The 25,129-nt window shown below is 32.8% G+C and overlaps 1 protein-coding gene across 1 annotated transcript in view; it reads left to right on the plus strand.

Moving 5' to 3' along the window:
• Positions 1 to 25,129, plus strand: part of Dach1 (dachshund family transcription factor 1) — a 378,258-nt gene that overhangs the window by 158,976 nt on the left and 194,153 nt on the right. The window contains exon 3 of the mRNA XM_013516960.1: positions 6,897 to 7,012. Coding sequence (XP_013372414.1) covers positions 6,897 to 7,012 — 116 coding nt within the window. The remainder of the gene's footprint in view (positions 1 to 6,896; positions 7,013 to 25,129) is intronic.

The raw sequence follows: 25,129 nt of genomic DNA on the forward strand, positions 1-25,129 counted from the left end.
ATGTATCAAGGTGTTGATTTGTTAAAGGTTAAATTTAAGAAGTATGCGGAGTAAGTTAAAGATCTTAAACTAACATCATTGTATTAATTCCAAGGTTAACATAAGCAATATATTTAATGTATTTTAAAGAAACTTTTTGACATGGTCTTCTTTTATAGATTCTAAAGAAAGAGTTTTAGAGGCTGGAGAATCTAAGTATATAATCTATTAAAAAGGCATTCTGGTGTTTTAGGCTATCATTAATTGATAACACACCATACAAATGCTTAGGAGTGGCTCATTTGCATTGATATAGTAGCTCAGGGTTTTCCTGTGGAGGAACATACTCATATCTTTGTAAAATTTTACACACACACACACATATATATATATTTATGTGTGTATGTGTGTAATTACCTATACTCAGGTTCTTGCTCAATCACCATGTTTTCCAGGCTGGGCTTGAGCTTGGAATCCTCCTGTTTCAGCCTCCCAGAATGCTGGGATTACAGATGTAGGCAATCATGATTCCTGACTACAGTCCAATACATTTTATTTCTCATTTTGGGGTCATTTTTTCTTCTTCATTACACAGTAGCTTTAACTGACAAGGAACATCAGATATTTTCTCTTTGGCTTTGCAGGAAGGTTTTGTGTTACATAGATTTCCTGTATTATTTCAAGCCTATAAAAACCTATGAGTTCTGAGGTTGGGGAAAATAATAATTTCTCCTCAGCAGAGGAGCTAATTTCAATTTCTATTTTTTTTTCATTAGTGATGATTTCAGTTTATTGATGTTAGCCACGTAGTTTGGGTAATTATCAACTCTTGCATTTCTTTGACTTGAGAGTCAAAATATTTCTAGTTAGATGACTACATGCTTTATAAGTCTTTCCTTTACAGGCAATTATTTCTAACATTGTCCGGTATTCAATTTAAATCATAGAAGTTGGTTAATCATGTATGTAATGATACTTACAGACAATTTTTACCCAAATCCTCAGGGTCTATTTGTCACTATAAGGGTGTAAGTGTGAAAAAAAAAAAAACCCAAAAAACAACACGTTCTGTCATCTAGTAGACTATGTGAATAGTGTGTCTCTGTTCCCTGGAGAATACTTCTCATGTGTTAATTCTCCTATGCCATAAAACACACGGAACAAGATCGATAATGTTTAGAGGAAAGTTATCCTCCTAATTTGAAATTAAGTCGGACTGTTGGGGAGAATGCATTCATTTTGAGTACAAATCTGTAAATAAGAAAACTCCCTAGAAGTAAGCAGCTTTTTAGTGAGCTGAGTTTAATAAAAGTTGATTCTTAGAGATTTTTAATGCATACTATCGTCGTAAAACTTGGCCCCCAAAACAAAATACTAAAAGTTTTGAGAATGTGTCAACTGCTTCCACAAATCATACATATGTTTAGTAGGTTCAACTTGGCATTTCTCAAAAGAGTTTGAGCATAGAGCCTTTTCACTAAAGGCTGTTTTTCCGCAGAACATTGTTAATTTGTTTATTTGTATGCTGTCCAACTCATCTATGAATTATGTGCCATTGAAATGTGTGACAGGACGTAATGCTTTGTGCTCAGGGGCTCTGCATGTGTTCCCTGGGGCTATTTCCCATGCCTGCCTCGGGGCACTCCCTGTTTTGGTCCCTGAAAAGTCAACTGTTTGATGCTAGGCAAAATGATGGAAGCCTATAATCCCATCATTCCTGGAGGCTGAGGCAGGAGGATCACGAATTCCTCTGGCCCAATCTGAGGAAAGTAGTAGGATTCAGAAAGGGCAAATAAATTCTTATAGATTATGGGAGCAAGCTTATTTCCTTCCTAAATGCTTGTTTGGAACCAGGACTCACCTCAGTGTTCATTTGCCCTATACTGTTCTTCTGCTATCCTTTTACCCACATACTACTACTAAATCTTACCTTGCTCCTCCAAGAAGGGTTCATGTGTATATTCTTCCACTCATAATGTCTGGTTCAGTGCTTATACACAGTATTTCTCTTCTCCTGAATAAGTGAATCAGTGGAAAGGGTCAAATGAAACCCTTTTTTCCGTTCTCCAAACAGGAGGGTTTGGACCCAAACTTTCCTACGGGCAGCTACTTTTACATTTTTCTTTTTGCAGCCATCACATTTCCCCCGAGATTTTGCTTGTTTCTCTACCTAAACTTGGAAGGAGAACTGATTTAATTTCTCAAAAGCTATTGAACAGATTCAGAAATGGTATCTTTGGAGAAGTTTGAAGGTTCAAATATCCTTCTCAGTCCAAATGCATCTTCCTCTTTTAGTGCATTTATCTCCTTATTAATTTACATCACATGTCTTTTAAAAGTTGGATTTTATGCTCCGGTTTCTCTTCAGATCATATAAACCTCTGGCCCTTTTTTTTTAAAGTTGGATTTTGACTTTAGTATAAATAAACATAATGAATAAATCAGAAAGTTGATTCAGCGTATCAGTCACTGGAGAGAGATACAGAAATTAGTACAAGACTGAGCACCGTAAACTAAAGACAGGACTGGCTAGGGTTATCTGCCTAAGAAAGAAACCTTCTTATTCAGCTCTGCAAGGATGGGTATGCCTAAATACGGCTTTGGACATCTGCAAACTGCTTTGGGAATTATTAAAAATAACAAAGGCTGTACTGTAGCTGATATGTGAAGCTGAAAAATTTTGAAAGTCTTAAGTTTTTTTTTTTGTTCTAATTTATTGTATCAGTGAGGTCTTTTTGATTAAGAAAGTTCCACTTTCCCTGGTCCTCTGGGATAGAATGCGGTCACTGTTGTAGTTAAATCTGAGGTGAATGCAGCTACCATTGAGGCCACTGGACATTCTAACATAAATGCTTCTCTAAATGTTTCACTTCCTTGTTTATGTTTTCGTTTTGGTTTCTAGGAATAACCTATTTTTAACAAAGCATATCAAGCATTTAAGATCTTATGGTGTTCAGAAAATGTAGGCAACTTGATTAAGGTTATACCTTCTAATGAATTAGTAGAACAAATATTACACCTAGATCTGTCCAGGTAATAATACACATGCTTTTAGGCACAGCATCAAATCCCCACCCCTTTATGTTCCCTAAAGCTTGGACAGAAATGTAAATATTCAAGTGTTTTACAGCTAAGTTATTATGGATAGAGTCTTGTGGAAATTAGAGACCTTTAGTTAGTAGTTAGTGACGAAGTTTTCAATTAGAGTAAAATGCCCCACCTGTCCATAGAGGAATCTAATGAAGGAAGGGAAAAAGTCTTACTAAGATTTCCTAGTTCCTCTCAACTAAGAAGTTGTATATCACTTTAGGGAGAAATCCCACAAGTCTTGTTAGGAAGAAGGTAAGCTATTTGACATGTCTTTCTGAATCTTTCCTTTAGTTCCTTCCATTCTTTGCATGGGTTCTCAAAGCTGCGCTCTCACCCAAATGTAAAGTAATCCCCTGTAGGTTAGTTGATGGCTTTCGGTTATTGCCACCACCTAGGGTATTTGCATTTTAATAGAAGGTTTTGAAAGAACTTCAAGCTTTGACTCAAAGCAATAAATCTCTATTGGTGGAATTTGAGGGAAGGTGATAGATTGGGCAGGAGATATCTGTGATGAAAGGAGCCCACTGGGTCTATTCTAATCACAGCATGTGCTAAAGTGTTCCTACTTAGTAGCCTAACTTCTGCTTCCAGAGTAAAAGCTGTTAGGACAACTCCTGTGGCCTGAATAATGAAGTCCTCCTGAACAGTTTCATTTTCTTTCCGAGTAAAACAAGTTAAAGAGCTAGAAATTATTTTTCCTTTTCTGCTTCCTCTAGGACATTTTACTAGAGATCATCACAAACCTTATTTTTTTCCTGGTGGTGTTCAAATGTACGTTTAACATTATATTTAGATTCAAGCTTCCAAACTTTGTATCTCACTTTTTTATATCCTGGTAGCTTTTTGAACCACTCAAAGTGATAAAATAGGATGCTTGAGGAATTCAGATGAAATGGCTTCACAAATAATTTCAAATTTATTTAAATAAATATAGCGAGCCAGGCACTAAGTTTAAAGAGACACATACATATGCACTTTCTGCCATGTGATGTTAAAGTAGACTAGAGAAGCAGATTACTGCAATCAAGCCAGAGTCACAATAGAGTTGCTCACTGTGCATTTATCATGGTGCCTGGCAAGAACACTGGAACTTGAAATGGTTAGTAAGAAGGACTGACCTTTACTTAGGTAAAATGGGGATGATGATAGTTTGGTGTACAAATGGTGGGGAAGTAGACAGTATTTACAAATGGTATAATAGGATACCAAAGCAACTCAGAAAACTGTTAAGAAATTAAAAAGGGCAGGGCCAGGGATATAGCTCAGTGGTGTAAGCACCTGCCTGGCAAGCGCAAGGTCATGAGATTGATTCCTGGTACAAAAAAAAAAACAAAAAAAAAAAAAAAAAAAAAAAAAAAAAAAAATTAAAAAGGGCAAAATGTAAGTGATAAAAATCATCAAATTGGAGAAGTGGGATTGGGCCCCCTTCCACAGCCTGGTATACACCAAAGTATGAATTTTTTAAAAAAATATTGATTAATCAAATGTAAAATAGTGATCAGATTTGCATTTTAGAAAAATCCTTCTGAAATTAGTACACAGTTGTCTACATTCTGGACTTGCAGCACCAGAGTGGGACAAATTTGAATACACTGGAAATCTACAACTGTACATCACATAGGCAATGAAGGACTGACCTATATGCAGGAGATGTAGAAAGGAGAGCAGATTAAAGAAATGCCCTCATAGAGATATTTGAATGTGGACAAGAAGGAAAAGACAGTGCTGAATCCTGAATTTTTGCCTCAGTTAAGTAGGTACCATTTTGCTGAAACAGGGAAAAAGGAATAGGTTTTAATGGGGCAGATGCTGATTTCAGATTTGGACAAGCTGAGTCTTAAATTATTATAGAATGTCTAAGCAGCGATGTCTAGTAGAGAAGCATCAATCTGTCCGAATCTCAAGAGGAAGATCTGGACTATAGATGTATAGTCAGCCGCTAGTCTTAGCATCTCAGTGATAACAATAAAAGAGATCACTCAGGAAGAACAGATTATCAGAGGGCTGTTGATTGATCCTAGGTAGATAATAAGAACTAAAAAGCCAATTGAAGCAGAATGGTGATGAAGAATAAGTAGCAATACAGATACTTTAGTATAAGCAGGAAAGTATCCCCATTGGTTAAAAAAAGCAGACAGAATTTGCAATCTTTTTGCTCTCTCTAAATCCTGGAAAATCTGACCCCATATACTAAGTCTACATCTCTCAGTCTCTGTCCTTCTTGCTATTTGACTTGTTCCAGTTTATTTGAAATACTGTATATACACTCACAAAGTTCCAGTCTTTAATTTCTCTTTGGTATCCTCTCTGAAGTGTATTTTTCTGCCATAGTTTTCCACATTTGTTTCATTCTCTGAATTTTCTTCTAATGCTTCCACTGCCGTCTTTCTTCCTGGAACATGGAAGTATCATCATCCTGCCCAAGTTCTAACTAGTACACAGATTGCAGGTCTCTTATGAGGTTTTGCACATTACAATTTGCATCATAGTTATTTGTGCACCAGATTCTTTCTCTTTGGAAAGAGTGTCAGCTCCCGAAGACTTAAGAACTCACTCGCTCAAATTAGCATCCATAGAGAACTGCTTTGAACACAGCAGGTGCTTAGTTGTTATTTGTTCAATGATCACACATATTACTTACGTAAAGTAAACGAAATAGGCTCTCGGAATCTTTGGATAAGGCAAAGGGTCTCAGCTGAAGCAAACATAGAAATCCTTCATCCTTGTGGAGGATGTATCTTACAGTTTTGATATATGTGTGTACATATTGACTAAAGAAATTATCGGAGGACATGTATTTCATAAAGTTGCATTTATAACATAGAGGCCCAAAGTGGAAATATAGCGGTAGGAATGTTTCAAAAATTACTGACATATTCTTGACATTATTTTCAAGCAAAAATGGTGAATACTTGTCTCTTCTTCACCTACTTTTATAATTTTAAAAGAATCTTGTGTAAATGCCACCTAAAAGATAAGTAATGAAAAATACTATTATTTGTACAACACTATTATTTATCTCAAAAGTAGATGTAAAATGCTATATTGGCAGTTTCTCAAAATGTCCTAGAAATAGTCCCAAGCCTTCCCAATTTATTTTATATATTAGAAGTAAGGCAACTTAGTGGAGTTATTTGCTTAAATAGAATATGGGTTAAATGATAACTTGACTTATCTTTTAAATGACAAAAAATAAAGAAATTGGAAGACCTTTTCACACATTAGATATGTATTGTCATTTATCATCTAGATATCAGGCTAGCAGTGCGAAGTAATAAAACATATCATCGAAAAATGTGCTATAGGTCTGAATCACTCTTTCATTCCACCTCCCAGCTAACTGTAGTATTAAATCAAACAAGCAGAACATTTCCTTAGGCAGCCATTGCCTTTTAATTTCCTGAAGAACCTTAAAATATCATTCATTACAAGTACTACACATATTTGGTTTTTAAAAGTCTCATAAATCAATAGCAGGCTGACTGTAATAATTATTACAAGTTAGTGCATAATTTTCGTGCTGAAGGCTGCATGCAGAACTTTAGCATATGCAAACGAGGCAATTCAAACTGTGTATAGATATTAATATGAAGAAGCAGGTAACGAGGTGCAGGCTATGAATTATGCATCAGGAGTGGCTGATCTTCAATGAGGAAAATGAATTCAGCATGTAATCTAATTAGTGATGGAAGTCTATTACATCTAACTGCAAAAGCAACCGTCCTTGAAACAAATTTATTTACAGTCCATGTTACCACTTGAAACAACTTTGAAATGATGTGTAAGACAACAGCTTAATTGTAAAATTTTTTGTTTGTTTGTTTCAGTTCTAGACCTGGAAGGCCTCCTAAGAGGACTCAGAGTGTCACCTCCCCCGAGAACTCTCATATCATGCCACATTCTGTCCCTGGCCTCATGTCTCCAGGAATAATTCCACCAACAGGTAAGAGTGCTACTTGTTTATGCCAAAAATATTAGAAATCAGCCAACATCATGGATCGTATGCATATCTGTTATTGCATTCATGTTTACATGCATCTATTATATTTTGCACACATTAAGACAATGGTACTGGTGAGTTTATTTCAGAACTCTATTGTGATTATCATTACTGCTTTATTTAAAATAAGATGGAAGATGCTTAGTTGAACACAGTACTAGAAGTCATTTTAATTAATCCTCCCTGAATATCAAGAAGTAAATTATTATCCCTTTTCTTTGTAAGGAGTAGATGCTCAGTACAATCAGTGACGTGACTTTCTCAAGGTCAGTCAGCTGATAGCTCCCTGTGCTGGTCCTTCAGACTCAAGTGTCGGGCTCCTCATCCCTTAAGAACTCACACATGAGAGGCATCCATCCAAGCAGAAGGCAATACCTATGTGAAAGAGAAATATCTGTTTTTCTCAAGCAAATTTCTATTACAGCCAGTTGAAGTAAGTTCATAGAATCCCACAGCATCCACACTATAAGCAACTTTATTTGCACTGTGGAAAAAAAAACTCATTTGATTTCTGCCTCCTGCGTGTGTTCATTAATTCTTTTATTTACTTATACATATTTGCCCATTTCCAGTGTCCATCAGGAAATGAGACAGATTCATAAGTAAATTCAAGTAATGATATTATTATGTAACATAATATTTATACTAATTCTTACTCTCATGGAAACTTATTGAGCAGATAAACATATAAAGTACAAATGTCATATAACACACAGTACAGCTGTTGCAATAGAAATTTGACAAGATAAAAAGAAGAAATACTTTGTTTATCTCTAGCTTCCCATATCACTGTTTTCATTTTCTCTGTAACTTGTCTGTGTTCGGTTGTAATCATGGGTCATCTGATTTCATTTTCCAAATGTGGGTGAAAGTTCTTTCAATTATTATTTCTGACCTATCTCTATTCTTGTGTCAATATCTGAAGACTTCATTCACCTCTGTGAATACTTATCAAATAGGAATGGAGTTTTAAGATCTTTGTTTGCATTATAGATTTAATACCTTTTTCATCAGTATACCACAGAGTCTTAATAACAAATAATTGAAACTTTTCCAATGTGAGCTTTCACGCTAATTTTGTGGATGAAAATTTGAGATACAGAATAATGAAATTAATAACTGAAAATGACCCAATTCTAAATCAGGTATCATTTTCACTTGTTAAGCTGTACATGTATCTCAAGTTATTCAATTTTTTTGTCTGAAATTCTAATTCAAAATTGGGAATTTGTAAAAGAAATGTTATCATTTTGTTAAGCTTTGATTGTATATGGTTAATTAAATGATAACATTTCCACCTTTGAAATGTAGAGTTTTGGGATAAGAAAATATTTTGTGTTACATGTTAAAACCTTCTTTTTCATATATATTTTATCATTGAAAGGCTTAAGTGTGAAAGGAGAGAGACCTGAACCTTTGACATAGTTAAATTGAACTTAGCTATGTTTTGTAGTTTTCAGTGACTATATTAGTAACAATTTTGTGTTTGGTAAGCTTGTTCTGATATCAGATGTTACCTAATCACAGTAAGCTTAAGGGTAAAATATATTCTAGATTGTATTCATATTAAAATAGGGAAGAACTGGTTCCAAATTGTCTCCCAATAGTCAGTGTTTTAAGGTTAAGAGTATAAGTCATAGCAATAGGGAGATAAGATGGTGCTATCAAAATCTAAATGTAGCATCTCCACATTTAAAAACATCATCAATTAACTTTGGAGTAAAGTTTGTAAATAAAACAAGTGCATATACTAAAATCACAAATCAAAATATTAGATTATTTTTAAAAATCTTCTTTCTGAAATATATTAATCATTTTTCTGCATAAATAGGCACTAGAGATAGTTGCAACTTTACTTGGCATTGGTCAGTTATTTTAAAGTAGGGTCACTTTATGTTTCATCTGCCATGTCATATTCTCAGACCTGTTCAGGGTCTTTGTTCTTTCTAATGTATGAATCCAGAAAACAGGACTTCTGTCGGGCGTGGCGAGCAATAAACTGACCAAGACCTTAGGAAGTTCTATTCCAGAGAAGGATGAGGAAACGCGTGCATGAGGAGAAAGGCTGGATTGTACAGGGGGTCTTGGACAAGGCCGTGAATGGTTTCATAGGGCCTGATAGCTCACTGCTGCCTGTCTTCTAGACAATGGTCCAAACACTTGAGGTCATCAGAGTATAGCTGTTTCATTCCAATGTTATTTTAAAGCGTTCAGTCTAATTACCATTCTTATCTTTTTGGTATTGAGAATCAAACTCAGTACCTTGCACTTGCCAGGCAGGCACTGTGCCACTGAGCTATATCCCTGGCCCTAATTTCCCTTTTTACATAAAACTTTTTAAGATAGAGAAGTTTAGATCTTAGGAAGTACATAATAATGCGGACATATTATTCACTCTACATGGTGGACATGTTATTCACTTTCTTATTAATTAGAAATCTAATAGTAATAAAAAAATTCTTATAGATCTGAAGAACTATAATACCATCCTCCCAGAAAGTAGTTTTCATATTAGAGGAATGGCACTTAATATAAATATATGCACTTCATAGCCCGGGTTTCTTTTTTTTTATATTTCTTACTTTCATTAAAAAATATAATGTCATTTTTTTTTCTTTCCAAGATGAAGAAAATAAAATGTAGTCTTTTAAAACTTTATGAAAAGTTATACATCTATATTCTTGTCTATAAGCGCACTACTTTGCTAATATTTCCACTCTTTCAACCTGTGAGTTTGAATATTAAAACATTATTTCTAAGAGACTGTAGTCGTAAGAATACCTTAAAAAGAAACAAATTGATGTTTTTAAACCAACCAAAATAGAGAAATGTATAAACCTCAAAATAGCAAAGAAAGATGCAAGTAAGAGTCCTGCTAAATTTCAAATCCTAAAATTTAAATTGTAGCTTATTTATGAATCTTGAACTCAACGTTTGTATTCTTAGTAGTCATAACATTTAAAAAGAATAAAAAGATGCACATTTACCTTAAAGTTTCCCAATTTTGTCCTGTGAAGGGAATGCCAATTAATTTTGATTAATTTGTAAATATCCACTGATTTGTTCTGGCCCTTTTCTTTATCTTTTAATTTTCTCTAATTGAGCATTAGAATTATCTTTCTTGGAAATGTCTGTTTTGAAAAGACTGTCTTTATTTTATAAAAAGGCATTTTTCAATTTGAATATTATATATTTAGGTACTTGTAACTGGACAAAACAGAACAGTGAGATTGCTTCTGGAGTTTTTGTTTGCTATTTTGGTTGCTTCAATAGGCCTGTATGCAACTTTAAAAGGGGGCGTGGGCAGATGATGGTAATTTCCAGAAGTTATGGTTGTCACCAGATGCCATAGCAACCAGAAGTTGAAGTTAATGAAAGAAAGAAGCCTCTTTGTAGAGTCACACAAGGCAATACCTCCTGCAGTGGTCACTACATTTATTTTGACTGAACACTTGTCATAAATCATTTTTGATAATAAACACCAGTTTGGAAAAAATTCATCCTAGCAGCAGTGTTCCAATAACATTAATACTTTTTATAGTATCGTGTTTATTGTATAGTTAAGGAAAGGGTATTTATGAATTCAGAATACTTCCTTCTTATGCCAGGAGTGTAATTTAGATACTGTAGTTGGTGAATTTCTTTTTTCTTACATTTAGGTTAGAATGCAAGTCATCTTGAAATACAATTTTTATACCAGTATTAAGAAGTAACTTACTGAATCCTAAATACTTGCATTTGACATCAAAAGAAAGTTATCCTATACTAACTTTCATTCAAATACACTCAGATCAAATGAATGATTTATAGTTTTGCTTTGTGTATACATCTTCTCTTACTTTGACTTTGTTGACACATAACCAAAACAAGTTTAGAGTAAAGAAAGCAATTCCCTGTACACGCACACATAAATGCACATGCACACATGCACATTGCCTAAAAGGAATTTATACATTGCAAATTTATCATTTTGGAAAAAATTGACCAGGACAGTATTAACCTAGAGTTAATCATTTTGAAACATTCCTATTTAAAAAGTTTATGGGAAAGCATTATTATATGTATCAATGAAAATACAAGTGTATTTTCAAAGTTTATGTTCTTTATTTTTCCAGCTAAATATCTGTAACCACCAACAACATCCAAAATACCCCTTTTGCAAAATCAAAACTTTTAATATTGTAAGTGCTTTAAACATTCCACTTTCTCAAGAGAAAATTGGTAGCATAGAACTGTGCCTCAGATGTTGAGAAATTTATTATAAATCTGTTGTATTCCATGGGGAAATTTACAAATTAGGATGACAGAAAGATTCACAAGCAAACCAGCCACATATATAATGATCATCTTCACTAATTTTAGTAATCTGCTGAATGCCTTACTCAAAGCAGAAATATGATATAAATTGTTTAAACTATTCATCTTTATACATTATGTTATTAATGGGAGTTTTTCATTTACATCTAGTGAGGTTTGAACACTGGACACTTTTAGAGTAGCACATTCACCTAACCCTAACCCTAACATAAATCATGGTTCCTTTTCATTTTTCCTGAAGAGAAAAATAAAATAATATCGCTTTTTTTCCCTTTTATGAAAGGCTAACCAAAACACTAGACTTCATCATGTTTCCTATTCCTATTAATTTTGAAAATTTGTATTGAACACTTTTATTGTTTGTGGCTGGTGTAACAAGCCACAAGCTGGGTGGCAGAACAATAGGAACTTTCTCTCACAATTTTGGAGTCCAGAAGTCTGAAATCAGTGTTGAAATCATGTTGAAATCATGGTATCAAAAGGACCATAGGTCCTCTGAAGTCTCTAAGGGAGAATTCATCTTTAGTACTTTAAGTTTCTGGAAGCTGTTGGCATTCCTCCTTCTCTGATTGCATCATTCCAATTTTTCTCTAATAGTGTGGCCTTTTCCTTGTGTGCTTGTGTGCCCATGTGTGCGTGTGTGTGTGTGTGTGTGTGTGTGTGTGTGTTTTAGGTGTTCAGTGTATAAAACTACCTTCTGCCTCTCTCTTATAAGGATGCTTGTGATTGTGTTAGGGTGTATTGGAAAATAGAAGATAATGTCTTGATCTCAAGATCATTGGCTTAATCAAATCTGCAAAAAACATCCTGCTCCTTATCAAGTAGCTCTCCTAGGTTCCTTGGATTAGGATGTGGACATAATTTGGGGGGCTAGTATTAGTCTACTATATCCAGGGAGTCACTGGAATAGGTATTGTAAGAAGTCCAAGTGTGGTATTGTAGACATGCTTCGAAATGCAGCCTCTGGGAAGTTTTGGTTAATTTTGTCACTGTGCTGTACCAGTATGTTGAATATTGCCTGGCAGAGAACAGATACTCAAAAGAAACATTTGCTTAATGAGTATGGCTAATAAATATTTAGCAAAGGATATCTGATTGAAATTATAACTTGCAGTTATAGATATAAACAGCAGTGTGTTCGCACAACTTCTAAAGTTCTAATAAACTGTCAATGAGCCTTTGGTTGACCAGTATTGCATGTCTATATCTGTTTTCATGAGAAGCCACTTTGAAGATATCAATATGTAATACAACCACCATTGTTAATTCCCTACCACTTTGTTTGTAACTCTGTATTGTCTGTATTGTGCTTGTGATATGTTGTAAAATGTTGTATGTCTGTTAATGTTTCCCTCCTTTTATCTTTAAAAGAAAAATAAAAAAGAAAAAAAAATAAAGTTCTAATAAATACATATAGACTCCAGGTTAAAGATTTAAAGTCTAGATCCCAAAAGAAGTATATTAATTATATGGAAGGCATTATTTCTATGTTCATACATTTTAATGTCTACATTTAAGCATTATTTGTAACAGTTGTTAAGTTTTATATCTGCAGATTTATGCTCCTGTTATGCAATATTTAAAAAAATAATATGACATAATTTGTTTCTATAATTCCTGCATATATATAACTATATGTATTACAATATATAATCCTTCAGGATTAGACTTTTTATCAAGTTCATTGCATCATGCTTTAAAATTAATTTACTACAAATTTGAATAAAAATAGTTCTGAATTTAATTGAATGTAAATAAAATTTTGGCGTGAGGAACTATGTGACATATATTTTTTATATGTAATGTTCATTATAATGCAGAACTACAACCAAGTCAAATATGCCATGACTCTGATACTAGCAAAGAATTCTTAAAATTTTTTCCTGAGCTCTTAGAGCAAAGATCTGTTATTTTTAGATTTAATTAAATAACTACATGTTAGACTTCTGGACAGCCTCTCATCTGTTTAATTTAGAAGAAAATTACAGACCTTTCTTCTCTAATTTATTTCTTTCCTCTAAGTTTCTATTGTCCTGTTATCTCATATGACTACATTGGACTGTACTAAAATTATAATCTGCTTCCATTTCTCTCTCAGTAGATTTACAGTAATGAAGTTGCTAATGTTTTTAGTTGACTAATTGCAAGGTATTGTTTGCTTCCCTTTTGGTAATGAGTTTATTTACTTCAGGAAAAGCAAATCAAATTTTCAGAGTCAACTCTTGATTCTGACAGTGAAGGTTGTGGAGATTAGCCAGAGTTTTGTGGATTACCCTTTATTAATGAGATTCTTAGATATTGCTAATCCTTTAGTTCCACAATGGTTCCTGTTGTCTTTTACTGCACCATGTAACTTTTTGACCAATAGGAGGTGATATTACTGCCCTAGCTCCTCTTTATCCTAAAGAAGTCATAACTAGAAATATTTATTTACGGAATATATATTTATTTACGGAAAATATCCACCTCTGCTATTTTTTTTTCCATACCGGGAATTGACCTCAGGACCTCGTGCTTGCCAGGTAGGTGCTGCAACACTGAGCTAAATTCCGGGTCTGCTTTATTATGAAAATTTCTAAAAGACATTATAGAACAAAAGTTATGTAAAAAATATAAACTATAAGATTTGTTTAGTCTCTCTCTTTGGTAGACTTTCTTCTCTGAGACTCCAGAGCTTCAACAACTTCTCTTAATCACATGCTTTATATTAATTATGAAGGATTTGACCACATCATATTGGAATTTTTTCTCTCCATACTTCTTAAGAATCAGTTCCATGACTTTAGCCTGCCTTTGTAAAGAAGTAGAATTTCAAATTGGGAAGGATGCCTGGTAAAAGGTGATAAGATCATGGTATTAATAAAATTATGCATTTAGTGTCCTGAAACATTTAGTGCTGTATTTATGGACTGGATTTGAGATCTGATTTGAAAGTATTCTGTATGAAAAACATTGAAATATCACATTTGGTTCCAATATCATAGAAACCAGTGTTGGTAGAAATTTGGGAAGTGTTATTATGCTCCTAAGCATAAGGATAGGGATATAAATCCAAGTAAAGGTTGACAGCAGTGCCATTTTGCTCTGCACTTCTGATGATACTTGGGAAGCTATTTTATGCATGCCAACACAGTTTTTGGTATAACATTTAAACACTGGCAAGCAACTTTGAACATCGATGAGAGAGTAGAGTCACCTGTACTCTTCTACAGACAGAAGTCTGATAAACTGAAATAACAGAGCTATCTGTCTTGGCTTCCAGAAGGAAGCTAGGTGATGTGGCAAAGTACCTGCTTAGTATGTGCAAGGCACGAGGTTCCCTTCCCATATGCTCAGCACAGGAATAAAAGGGTATAGTCTTACATAGCAAATTCTCCCAGAGTGAAAGGCATTACTAATAAAACTTTAATTAGTACTTCTGACCAGAATGTTCAAGAGGAAACTGGTGTGAGAAGTTGTTAACCATAATTTTTATAATAAATTTATTTTTACAGGTTATATTATATATGACATAGAAGTTACTTTAAAAAATTATTTCCCTTCCTGACTCCCAGTCATTCATTTCTCCTGTGAATAATAATAGTTGGTAGGAAAGTTTGAAAGATATTTTGTATTAAGAGAGAAATGGGGGGCTGGGGACTTAGCTCAGCGGCAAAAGCACCTGCCTGGCAAGTGCAAGGCCGTGAGTTCAGTTCCCGGTACCGGAGAAAAACCCAAAAAAACAAAACAAACAAAAAAAAAAAAAAGAGAGAAATGGGTTGGGTAATATCATCTTGTTCCCTTCTAATTTTAATATTTGATAACTATATTTTGTTTTACTTGGAGTTTTCTTCCATACTGAGCATGGTGTCTTACCAGCTAAAGGTTATTCATTTTGAAGGGTTTTATATTATGTTATTATATGGTTGTTTGTGATGTTTTTAAAATTGATTTTTGTATGTTTTTAACTGGGGATTGAACCCAGTTACCTTTGCACTGAGCTATGTCCCCAGGCTCTAATTTTGTTTTTTTTAGATCTCACTAAGTTGTGCAGCTTAGGCTTAGACTTGAGATATTCCTGACTCAGCCTCCCAAAGCGCTGGGTTTAACTACCATGTCTGGCTTTTAAAATTATTTTTGAGATGGATGCTTCATATTTTTAAACAATTATACTCCTTTTTGCTATACTGTTTTTCATGGATGGAATATTTAACTTATGGATTTAATTGCTACTATGGCAAGGTAAGAAATACTTTTGTCCAATTGAAAGAGATTTCAAAATTAGTTTTTCTTCTGTTGCCTCTGCCCCTTTGTGAGTACTGCAGAAGGGTCCATAGCTGTAAAGTTAATGGGAGGAAATGGAAACTTTTGACACTTAAGCTGTGGCAGCATTTGCAAGGAGACAAGGAAATAAGCAACATTTAAACCAGAAAAACATAATCAGATATTATAATAGAATGACATAAAAGCTTAAAGTAATTTAAAGGAAAACTTTTGAACTTTACTATATATTACTTTGATTTGACTTTCCAACTGAAAAAACTGAAGTTCCAAGACAGGGACCAAATCTTTGAAAGTCAGGAGGTTCATTCAGCTGTTGGTTATTATCGCTACCTTTCCATTTTCCAGATTTAAAAATAAAGTTGGTCTTGTTTTAAAATGTGTAGCTGTGATATAAGAAGTCTTAGTTTAGCCAGTCATTTGTGTGAGACATTCTTAATAGGAGGGATTAGCACTACATTTTGATGATTATGAATTTACTTTTCAGAAGTTTATGACAATATTTTTATATAAACAATATTTTTATATAAACAATATTTTATATAAACTTATGTTTGTGGGCAAAATAAGCTTTATGGATATGGAACGTCACTGCTACTGTTATATGTTCAAACTGCTACATATTACCTTCAGAAATATACACATTACAAATGGTGCTAAATCTTAAAACTATAGATTGCTTTCAACTGATTACATCTGTATGCTGAGCTATTTAATTGTTGGAAATGGATTGACGAATTGTAAAGTAAACAATGGAGCTGGTTTTCAAAATGATAAAACTGTAGCCTAATTCAATAAATTGAATCGGATTACACAAACACTTTTGCACTTCATTAAGGAAGTAGTCAGTATAATTAATGTGAGCTTTTTATCATGCTCACTTGTTGATATATGGCTAAAGATATACACAGTAGACTAAACTATTCAAAGATCTTTGTGGTATTTCACATGTATAATTAAAGTTGCCACAAACCTGATTCCTAGAGAAGATGACCGTGGATATTTTTTATTAACTTTTCAATTCGGTGAATAGGTTATGACTCATCTTCTCAAAGGACCTTATTTTTCAAACAAAATAGAATTGAGATATAAGTCCCAGCTTAGAACTAAAAAGTCTGCTTTCATATTCTTCTTCACCATTTGCCAGCTAAGTGACCTTGAGAAATAATATTTGGGACCATTTGTTTGAGCATCATGGGTAAGTACTGGTATGTGAAACACCGTGTTAGGGAAGAGGGAGGAAATATCAACAGCCTCATCCAAACTTTCACTGTTATGTAGTAATGAATGCAACTTTTTGAGCTGTCATGTATTATTTTCCTACATCAAGTTGCCTTTGGAAATACCTACTTGATCATTTATAATCCTTCATAACATCTGCCTTATCTCTTATTTGATAGCACTTTGTGGAGAATACTATGAGCTAATGTATCAAAAAGCATTTTGGAAAATGTTAGTTGCATAGTAAGACATCTGATTTTGAATTTCATTGTTATGATTTATTTTTTTTTTTTTTCTGGGTACTGGGAATTGAACTCACGACCTTGCGCTTGCCAGGCAGGCGCTGTGCTGCTGAGCTAAACCCCCAGCCCCAACATTATTATGATTTTTAAGGTAGGCTTTTGCCTTGTTTTACGTAGAATACAAGTTATTTCTCTATGTCAGCATAGCATCTTTTCCCCATACTTATGGGATAAGATTGTAATAATTTTCTTATTATTTTAAAATTGGTTTATGCTTTACAATTAGCCCAAATATAATATAACCTTGTGATATAATCCCCTCCCCATGTCAGGGATTATTTTTTATGTCTATATATAGATTTTATGATTCATATTTAATACACTGAAATGTATCCTACGTTGAATCCTATGGTAGAATAATATTCTTTTCAGATAAAACATATTCATATTAATTTTCATTTAAGAAATGCAGTCATTGTGGACAGTTTTTTAAATACGTAATTTCTAATTATCTAAACTTATCTCCTAGAATGTGAGGATATGACTTGAGGAAACACCACATTGAGTTATGAGGTTTAGAGGAGATGTAATACTTTGTTTTCTCTAGATGGTTTGCAAATGCAACTTATCTGTAGTTAGACTTTGAAATGTGATGCTACAACAAGATTCTCTAAACAGGTAAAACAATCAGTACTACAGTCAATAAAATGTATAATTCCTTCAGTAAAGCGATATTTCATAGAAGTTAATTTTTGAAACTATTCTTTATCCTATTAAAACATCTATTTTCTAAATGTGAACTGTAACATTATAAAGGTTTGAAAAACCCTTCCTTTTCTTTGGACACCTCATTGATCAGTTAAAGCAGTAAAGCCCTTGTATTCTCTATTATCTTATATGACTTAATCAAATCCCTCCAGGAATTATATCAGAGAAAATGTTTAAGTAGAATTATGTGGTAGCATGTTGATTCAAATGAATATAATATAATGATATTTGGAATTTGTTTGAGCATGTGATTCAGCTTATCATCCCTACCTTTAAGTTACTTATTGAATAAATTAAAGGTACCATTGCAAGGAGAAACTTTCACCATATGACCTGTCCATATGAGTTGTCTCTTTGATTTATAATGGCAATTGCTTTCTCAGCATGAATTTCATGACATAATAATATTGTATGAATTTTTGAGATTATAGAGAGTTCCACATCAATCATGTGTAATAAAATTCTATATGTATCAGTGAGGGCGAGGGCTAGAATGTAGACCTTTTAGAAATGTGGACTTCCTCCCAAAGCCAGTATGGTTATTTTAATTAAAGGAGAGGTTGCTTCTTTTGATTTTTCTTCAAATGGATCATAAAAATGGTCAGCATCATGACTCTTATTAACATACCGTCTCATCATCTCAACCGCAATCTGATGCATTTTTCCTTACTTGTGTTGACGGTAGACATTCAACCCATTTTCCCTAGACCACTGCTGTTGGCTTTAAGTCAAGGAAACTGATTGCTTCTAAGATTCCTACATATTAATGTCTTAAATTTCACAGTTATAGTTAAACATAGGACTAACAGCATCTGCCCATGTTTCATTTTTCTGTAAAAATCAGACAGTTATAAAGTGAGATCTTAGCTGTGCAAACAATTGTGTGCAATTTCTCTTTATAAAACATTACTGAAAATAACTTCCTATAGTCCTTCCTGAGTAAATATTTCTTCCAATTCTATGTAGAAACAAACCCCTGTACAGAGAGTTCTTCCTCAGCAGTTACCTCACTTTTCATTTAATTTTAGCTGTATTCTCAAAATGGTGCATCAGTTAGTTTGTTTCTTTGTTTTTCTGACATGTTTTTATCAATGGTCATAAATGGACATATCTGTTCATTAATGGTCGTTATATTTTCAACTGATTTTTTGTTTTCTTATAATTTAGCACTTTACAAGATGATAAACCCAATGAATATAAAGGGAATCTTTTTAAAGAAAATATTGTTTTAAATTTGTTCAGATTTACAATCCTCATCTTGTGCTTTGAAAGAGGCTTGCATGGTAGCTCCCACCTGTATGTCCACCTGTTCCAGAGGTTGACGCAGTACGATTCCAAGTTCAAGCCTAGCCTAGGCAATTCAGTTGGAACTTGTCTTAAAATTACAAAATTACACAGAAAGGGAAGTATATGTAGCTCAGTGCTCCCTGAGTTCAGCCCCCAGGACTGCAAGTAAACAAGCAACAACCAAGCCTGGGAGCATATAGGAAGTAAGCAAAAGAAACTTTTACAAGTAAAAATACTTGCAATTTGCTTCAAAATATTTGCATGCATTAATCTACATAGTATTTCTCATATGTCCCTTTTGTAGGCATTTTGTTCTTAAAATGTACATTCACTAAGACTCTCTATAACTACTACACAGTGAATAGGAAAAAGTAATTTATCAGACACATGTACATCTTATTTACAATTCAACTTTTAGATGTGACATCAATATTGCTGCCTATATTTTTCACTACTATATTCTCATTTGTTATTACAGTATGTTGAAAGCCTTGTTAAATTAAATATAATTTAATTAATCAGCATAATAAATTGGTTAAAGTAAGAGAGAGCCAAAAATACTTATCGAGTAACCATCAGATGGTAGGGACTATGCAAATAGCTAATACCTAATTTATTTCACATGACAACTCAAAAGAGATATTGTATTGTTTATCTTATTTTAGAGATGACTAAATTTAAATACACAAAATTTAAATAACTTGCTTAGGTTAAATCAAGGGTACAACTGAGCATTAAACTCAGGATTGAACAATGAGAAATCTTGTTTTCGTTGTATCACCTGTGGCATCTCCAAGGAATCCATTAATCTCTTTAGGTGACAATCTTATTTTGAACAGAGTCAAAAGAGGTTGTGCTAAAACAAAGATATTTATTTTAATGATAGTAAATTTGTAATAGATTATTTCAAATTATCATTAATGTGATTAATCTTGAAAAACTTCTAAACACAACTTCATATATTGGGCAGTTCAGTCAAATTCTTATATTGTACATAATCTAGTTTTTGCTGTACAGCATCATAGTTCTGTAATGATATTATAATTCTCTCTTAATGCTGGTAGAAATCTTGAGGACTATTTTTAAATATTTCTATTTTAAGACAGCCTGATGATATTGGAGTCTTATGTGAGGTAACAGAGGATAGCATGAGATATGTTTAAAACCATATTTCAAAATTTGTAGTAAGCTTAATTCCTTAATAGCACATTACATTTGACTTCATTCTAACTTGATTATCACTTTATTGAGTGTTTGTAAAAAAAACCTATTTAACTTTTCTTTTTACATCGTACTTTGTGGAATGATGTAGTGCTAATTAATTGACACATTTTTAATGCTATTAGAAGTAGTTCTGAATTTTAAAATAGTTAAATGCAGAATCATGTTATCAGTAAGCCACAAGCATAGTGTATTTTCTCCTAAATGATTAATAATTAATTTCTTGACTTTTATTAATCACTCACTCTTATGTCTTCATTTGCCCTATTCCTCATTAGTAGCAAATCTCTGTTATTATTATCTGTGCAACTGATATATTACCTTTTTGAAGCAACAAAGAAATTAACAGACCCTTTGGATCCAAGAACTATAAGTAATACTGTATAATATCAAACACTAAATTATTTGATATAACTTGCAAAATAGTTGTAGACATATTTCAAATATTTAATTTTAAAGTATAATTATAACGTTTTGAAAAATATAAAATCATCACTCATAATACTAGTGTCATTTATTTCCTCTTTGTAAAAAAGAGTACTTGCTCATCTACTTATGAAATATGTACCCAGTTATCCTATATTATTTTCAGTTTTCAAATGTGGCAAATCATTAATTTAGAAATACACATTACCCATCTCCCAACTACATGAAAGGAAATCCAGTTAATCCCATAACTTTATCACTAGAATCATTCCACTTTTACATTGTATCTGTAGTCAAAGTGTTTTTATTTTTAACCATTTTTATATCAAGATCTCAATGAACAGGAAATATAATTTATTTCAACTATTCTTGGCTATTAAACACTTCGAATTCTACATTTATTTTGGCGTTGTGCATTCTTCACTTTCCAAAGAAACAGGTTGTTTCTGAAATTCACATGCTTAGTCTTCATAGAAAAATGGACCTACAACATTTTTTATTTTGTATTGAATCTCAAAAACCAAATGAGAGATTTGAATATTAGGACCTTGACTTGACTCACCTCTGCTTAATTTTGACAGTTATCTTAAAGTGAATTTAGTGTTTAATGAAATTTTCTGGACTGATAACTCAAGACCTGAAGGGAACAATTCTACTCGTGAGAAAGTAATTTTCTGGCCTAATTACACCTTTGGCCTCACTACAAAGTCTGTCAACAAAAATGCCAGGTTTGATCATGATTTTTTTTGACATGTATTCACCAATCTACTTCACACAAGAGAGTTTTTTTACAATAGCATTTGGTATTTGCAGCCTAACTAGGGTTTTACATCTGGGAATAAAACCTCAACATACTATTTTCAGTACGTGATTCCTTAAATCCTTTTTAAATTTGAAAAACTATGTGGGTGCGTGAATATTGATGAACTTTATACAGCACACTCTGGAAGTCTGCATGTCATATTTTTAGATGAGGTTGTCATATGAATTTTATCAAGTACCAGCCCATGGATAATGTGTTTTTTCAATAAAACATTGAAGACTATACAAAATTTATTTATTTATTTATTGTGCTGGGGATCTCAAACTGAGACCTCACACATGACACGTGATTTCTCTACCACTAATCTAGACCTCCAGCCTTAGAATATTTATTTCTCATTTACATTCACTCTTAAAACCTAGAGGAATTACAGAATCTAATAGTTGTCTCTATATAATATTCGCCTCTTCCTTTAGGGGGTTCTCTGATTCTGTTCAGCCACTATTTGTATGACAGTGGCAATTCCCTTAAATTTCTCAATGTGAGTTTTGCTTTATGTGAATGCTTCAGTAGTATTTTGTTTAACTGTTAACCTTTGACTTCTTTCTCCAGCTACCACTCGACTAGACGACTGAGATCTGTTGTACTAAGGATGTGTTTATATTCTTCATATAAATCTAGGCTACATTTCCCCAACCTGAACTAACTATCCTCTGAACCAATCTTTTTTGCTATCCTCTCTTCTCCTATTCTCCTGCTTATTAAAACATTTTAAATACCAAAGTTGTTGCTGAAACCTATGTTTAGCAGAAGTTAAGGTCTATTTACAGAAAGTAGCAAAACATAACTGATTAATACTAGGGAAATATTGTCTCTACTCTCCCATTGTAATTTTTCCTTTCTACTTGTAATAAATGTTTTTTTAATAGAAAAGCAATATATGTGCACTCATGTTTATAGCAACACAATTTATAATAGCCAAATCAAGGAAACAACTCAAATGTCCATCAAATGAGGAATGGATAAAAAAGATGTAGTATTTTTATACAATGGAGTATTATGCAGCTGTAAAAAATATAAGCTTGAGGTTTTTATAGATACATGGATGCAACTAGAGACCATACTCAGAAGTGCAATAAATCAGACCAGCATATATAAAAAATCATATTGTTTCCCTAGTGTAAGAAATGAAACAGTAAATAAGATCCAAAAAGTATGATAGAAATAGTGAAAGAGAGAGAAACTGCCCAAAAGGGAAGAACAACTGTGACTGGGGAAAGGAGAAAAGAAGGAAGGGGGAAAAAAGATATGTATATATACACAAGATAGCTAAGATAATTGTACTCTTAATTTCTATTAGTTCATTGAAAGGAACAGTTAGTGCTTATATTATTTGATAAATTTTGCATGCCTGTATCTGCTAATCTGAGCAACTACTTTAAAGATAACAATATGCAATATAGTAACCATTGTTAATTTCCTATATCTTGTTTTCAAATTCTGTATCTTTTATTGTTTTATTCTCTCTTTAAAATAAAAAGTTAAATATGGACACATGTACACACACAATCACAGACACACCTCTAATTCCCAAGTAAGTATAGATTTATAGCTATCAAATAAAATACCTTAACGTTGTAGGTAATCTGAACCAAATATTTTTATATTTATTTTCATAATATAGATTCATAACTATTTCCCAAAAGTCATTTGTAAAATATACATTTTAGAAATCATCATTTACTTTCTCCAAAACTGTTTATCTTGAATTACAAATATGAACAACATTGCCACTCAGTAAACCATAGTTGAAGATACAAAGTGGCACACACCAAGATACTTAGTATACGTTTTCTAAAGAGGAAAAGAAAATAGGGATTTATGTTTGTGATCTTTGTGAATGATTATTGTCATCCTTGAGGAAAATGGTGTTTTATATTTGCTTAAAATGAATATTCTTCCTCAAATTTGTTTGAATGACACTGATACTATTATATGAAAAGTAAGTTTGATAATGATACTTGTGAAAAATTAGAAAGGGTTTTACAGTCTTACAAAGAATGTGATGTGGAATCACAGTTTTGGATATTTAGCAAAGGGTGTAGCTAGATGAATCAGTGTCACTTATAAATGAGAAAAATTTGGGTTGGTGTTCCAAATATCACCAACTCTGCTGTGTAGACTTCACTGAAAGCTTGAAAGAAGCTTTCAAGCTTTTTAAAAAAACTACTCTCTCCTAGGTGTGTTGTAGAAGGATTTATTTTAATGTTTAGGAAACATTTTAAAAATTATAGTATAATTTTTAAGTCCATGATTTGATATGCCTATGAAATAGAAGTAAACTTATCTTCAAGGAGACTTTTTTCCTTAAAACTCTTCACTTGCTATCTTATTTTGGGAACATATTATCTAGGAAGTCTACATGCCTTTTCAGTATTGTGTAGAAACACTGTCATTGTTGAACTGGTTCTTTGAAACTCACATACATATATCTGATTCCATCATGTTTAGATTTATCAGTTTGTCTCTTTTGATGTCTATATGATCTCTGTATTGAGTGGTATTTTATGAATCATTCTACTGTAGAGAAAATGCTATAACATTTCAGGTTTAAGTATTATTCTTTTCTCATGATATTTTAACATGTCATTTGACAGATGTAAGCCATAAAAGAATAAAAAATTGCATTTTCCCTAACAGAGAATATAGAAAATTCCAGCAAATTTATTTAGCTATTTACTAAGACATTTTCTATCAGTTAAATTCATATTTACTCAAGACAACACTATGTAACAAAAGTAAAAATATAATTATTTGTCATATGTATTCTTTGTTTTGTAAGATTTAGTATTACTTTTAAATTATAATAAATAATCAGAAAAAACATATCAAAACTCAAAATGTTAGTTTTTTTCTTTGTTTACATTTTGTTCTATAATGATGTTATATCCTCATTATTTTTACCTTATTTGTAGTACTCTCCAATTTGTTTTACATTCATTCCTGAATAGTGGACATTTCTACTTGATTTTTCTCTTCTTTTTTAAATTTTGTCAATGACTCAATTGCACTCATTATTAATTCTTCTAGATTGATCTTTCTGTTTTGATTTCTTGCAAGTTTTGTGTTAAATAATCACAAATGCTAAAGCAGTGAAAGAGTTACTATTGTGGCTAAGGCAACGTACCACAAAAGAAGCAGCTTACACAGAGAATAGAAAATAATTTAAAGATTCATTCAAAGTAGTTTTATTTTAAGCATTCATACATTATATTAAATTATCTCCCAGTAGTTTTTCTGCTGGTACATAAAATCCTTTTCCATATAGGGGGAAATTTGTGTCTAAGGTTTGCTGTTCATAATTATCTCAAAAATTATGATGAAAATTTGCTTCCATGGGGAACAACTCCATGCCCTGCGCATCCCTGTGGATGCACTTACGGAACCTTTGCCATCTCATAACCCCAAAGCACTTGCTTATCTTATTCCTAGAGACAATAGAATGGCTTTGTGTTCTGTCACAATTCTTGTTCAAATTGTTGCCTGAAATACTTT

The sequence above is a fragment of the Chinchilla lanigera genome, unplaced genomic scaffold, assembly GCF_000276665.1.
Source record: "Chinchilla lanigera isolate Chin_1 unplaced genomic scaffold, ChiLan1.0 scaffold00003, whole genome shotgun sequence".
Taxonomy (NCBI): domain Eukaryota; kingdom Metazoa; phylum Chordata; class Mammalia; order Rodentia; family Chinchillidae; genus Chinchilla; species Chinchilla lanigera.